This window comes from Chrysochloris asiatica, unplaced genomic scaffold, assembly GCF_000296735.1.
Source record: "Chrysochloris asiatica unplaced genomic scaffold, ChrAsi1.0 scaffold00042, whole genome shotgun sequence".
Classification (NCBI taxonomy): Eukaryota; Metazoa; Chordata; class Mammalia; order Afrosoricida; family Chrysochloridae; genus Chrysochloris; species Chrysochloris asiatica.
Genome location: NW_006408560.1, coordinates 19,369,474 through 19,372,625, shown reverse-complemented (window position 1 = coordinate 19,372,625; position 3,152 = coordinate 19,369,474). Strand labels below are relative to the sequence as shown.

At 41.5% G+C, this 3,152-nt stretch overlaps 1 protein-coding gene across 1 annotated transcript in view; it reads left to right on the top strand.

The window, feature by feature from the left end:
* The first annotated feature begins 1,282 nt into the window (after window positions 1-1,282).
* CRP (C-reactive protein, pentraxin-related) overlaps window positions 1,283-3,152 on the top strand; it is a 26,780-nt gene continuing 24,910 nt past the window's right edge. The window contains exon 1 of the mRNA XM_006861755.1: window positions 1,283-1,378. Within this exon, the coding sequence (XP_006861817.1) occupies window positions 1,283-1,378 (96 nt within the window). The remainder of the gene's footprint in view (window positions 1,379-3,152) is intronic.

Here is a 3,152-nt window from a genome sequence, read left to right as displayed (position 1 = left end):
TGTAGCTTGTATATCATGGTTTAAAGGTGGCTGTTTCAGCTCCTGCTATTGTGATTGAATGCTTGCCAAAAGAAATGAGAGAAGTAGCAGGGAAAACACAAGTTTTCTCTTTCAAAAAGGAGCCCTGAGCGCACTATGGGTGAAGCTTTGGGCTTAAAGTGTGGCAGTTCAAGTTCACCAACCACTTTGCAGCAGAAAGATGAGGCTATCTGCTTTGTAAAGATATACAGTCTCAGAAGCCCTATATAGGGTTTCAGAATCCACTCAACGACAGTGGGCTTGGCATTTTTTCTCTTTAATGGACACAACCCGGAAGTTATCGCTATTAATTCTGATCATGGAGTCCTCATGTGATGCTGTAGGATAAGCACTGGACTGCTGACCGCAAGGTTGATGGTTCAAACCCACCAGCTGCTCCACAAAAGCGCTATACAGGGTAACTAGAAGTTGGAATCGCCCCAACAGTACTTAACAACCTAACAACAATAGCATTCCTGATCATATCACATTGTCACTCCTTGTCTCAGCCTGGGAAATGTAGTGCTTGGCTGAGTGGTTATCTGTTCACTTAAAAAATGCTGTTCTTACTGTATGAAAAGTGGAAAAGGGATATTGGGGAACTGCCAGAAACCTCTGTCACAAGAGATTTGGTAAGTCATTTTCTGACTGCTTCTAATTTCCCAATGAAGAGGTGATTTCATGTGTTGAGAACAAAGATGAATGTGGATTTGAGGGTTTGAGGAGAGAAGAGAAGGAAGAATATAGTCATTTTGGAGAACAAATTCAGTAGGGTACTGTAGTAAGACTGCCAGGTAAAAAAGACAGACAACTTGAGCTTTGTGGTCATATATTTAGAGGGAGAAAGACTAGTTAGCTGCTAAAGTTAACTGCCTAGTTAATCCAGGCAGGATGGGGTAAGGGACCTAGTACCTGTACTTTTACCCAGAGTCATCTTCTTAAGGAGGTAAGCCCAGATCCTAAAAGGGAGCTACCATGGAGAAGCTCTGGTTGCATTTTCTGGTCTTGATCAATTTCTATAATGCTTCTGACCAGACAGGTAGGGGCTAACCCAGGTTATCCCTGAGATTTGATATGAGGGGATGGTTGTGGGAGCTAAGATTGTACAAAGTGAAGCCAGAGGACCATTTAGTATGGGTGTTTGTGCATGTGTGAGTGTACCTGAAGAGAGGATGAGTCAATATCTTAATTTCTAACTCTATATGTAAGTGAGGGAATAGATCTTTTTGATCTGAGAAATTTCTCATCAGTACCCCTTTTATCTATGTTTCCCAAAGAGTTTGATAATTCCTATGTGTCCCTGAAAGCACAGTTGAAAAATTCACAAAAAGCCTTTACTGTGTGCCTCCACATCAGCACTGTGGCTATAGCATTTTCTCTTATGCCACTCTGAGACAAACTAACAGGAGCCTCATATTTTGTTTGGTCTGACAGTAAAGAATTCATTTTTTACAGTGAGTGGTTTTTCTTGTTAGGTACCATTGAATCTGTACTGACTCATAGTGGCCCTGTGCACAACAGAACAAAACACTGCCTGGTCCTGTGCCAACCTCACAGTCATTGCTATGCTTGAGCCCATTGCTGCTGCCACTGCACCCATCCATCTCATTGGGGGTATTCCTCTTTTTCGCTGACCTCTTTTTCTACTTTATCAAAAATGATGTCCTTCTCCAGGGACTATTCCCTTCTGATAATATGTCCAAAGTATGGGAGACAAAGTCTAACCACCTTGGCTTCTAATGAACATTCTGGCTGTACTTCTTCCAACACAGATTGTTTGTTCTTTTAGTGATCTATGGTACTTTTAATATTCTCCTCCAACACCAGAACTCAAATAATTCAATTATTCTATAGTCTTCTCACTCATTGTCCAACTTTCACACACAGATGAGGGTCACTCATTGTCCAACCTTCACACACATATGTCCAACTTTCACGCACATACCTCATATGTGGGTCAGGCGTGCCTTAGTCCTCTTAAACACTTTAAAGAAGTCTGTGCAGCAGATTTACTTAATACATTCCATCATTTGATTTCTTCACTGCTGCTTCCATGAGTGTTGATGATTGATCTAAGTAAAATGATATCTTTGACAACTTCAATCTTTTCTCCATTTATATGGATGTTATTTATTGATCCCGTGGTGAGAAATTTTGTTTTCTTTACATTGAGATGCAGCCCATACTGAAAGCTGTGGTCTTTGATCTTCATCAGTAAGTATTTTAAGTCCTCTTTGCTTTCAGCAAACAAGGCTGTATTATCTGCATATCACAAGTTGTTAATAAGTCTTCCTAATGACACATTTTTTTCCATATAATCTATCCTCTTAGATTATTTGCTCAGCAACAGATTGAATAAATATGGTGAAAGAATATAACCCTAAGATATACCTTTGTTAATTAAAAACCATTCTGTGTTCCTTTGTTCTGTTCAAACAACTGCCTCTTGGTCTATGCACAGGTCTCTCATGAGCACAATTAAGTGTTCCAGAATACTCATTCTCCGCAATGCTGTCCATAGTTTGTCATGATCATGGAGCTAAAGAATTATTCAGGTTTCCTGCAATCAATGCCTTTCAGGAACACATTTATACAAACTGGGAGTCTACCTCAGGAATTGTTGAGTATTGGGTAGATGGGAAACCCAGGATAAGGAAGAGCCTGAAGAAGGGATACACTGTGGGATCAGAGGCAAACATCATCCTTGGGCAGGAGCAGGATTCCTTTGGTGGAGAATTTTATGTAAACCAGTCTTTGGTGGGAGACATTAGAGATGTGGGACTTTGAAATGTAGAGCTTAACACTGTTCTGGTGGGACCATCAGCCATGCTGTCACGGGCTGGCAAGTGCTGATATTAGACATGCATGGTGAAGTGTTCATCCAGCACCAGCTGTGGTCCTGAGGCCTTGTTGTGGATCCTGGAGGTACCCTTTCCTAGCAATTATATCTGGCTTGGTCCACATTTCTGGCTCTGGAATTTCTTCCCTTCACCTCCCATATACATTGCAGGTCATGGGTGGTGCTAACAGTTTGTGCTAGACGACAAGCCTAAGGAGTCCTGGTATGGTGCTGCAGGATCAGCACTCGACTGCTAATCACAAGGTTGGCGGTTCAAACCCACCAGATGCTTCTT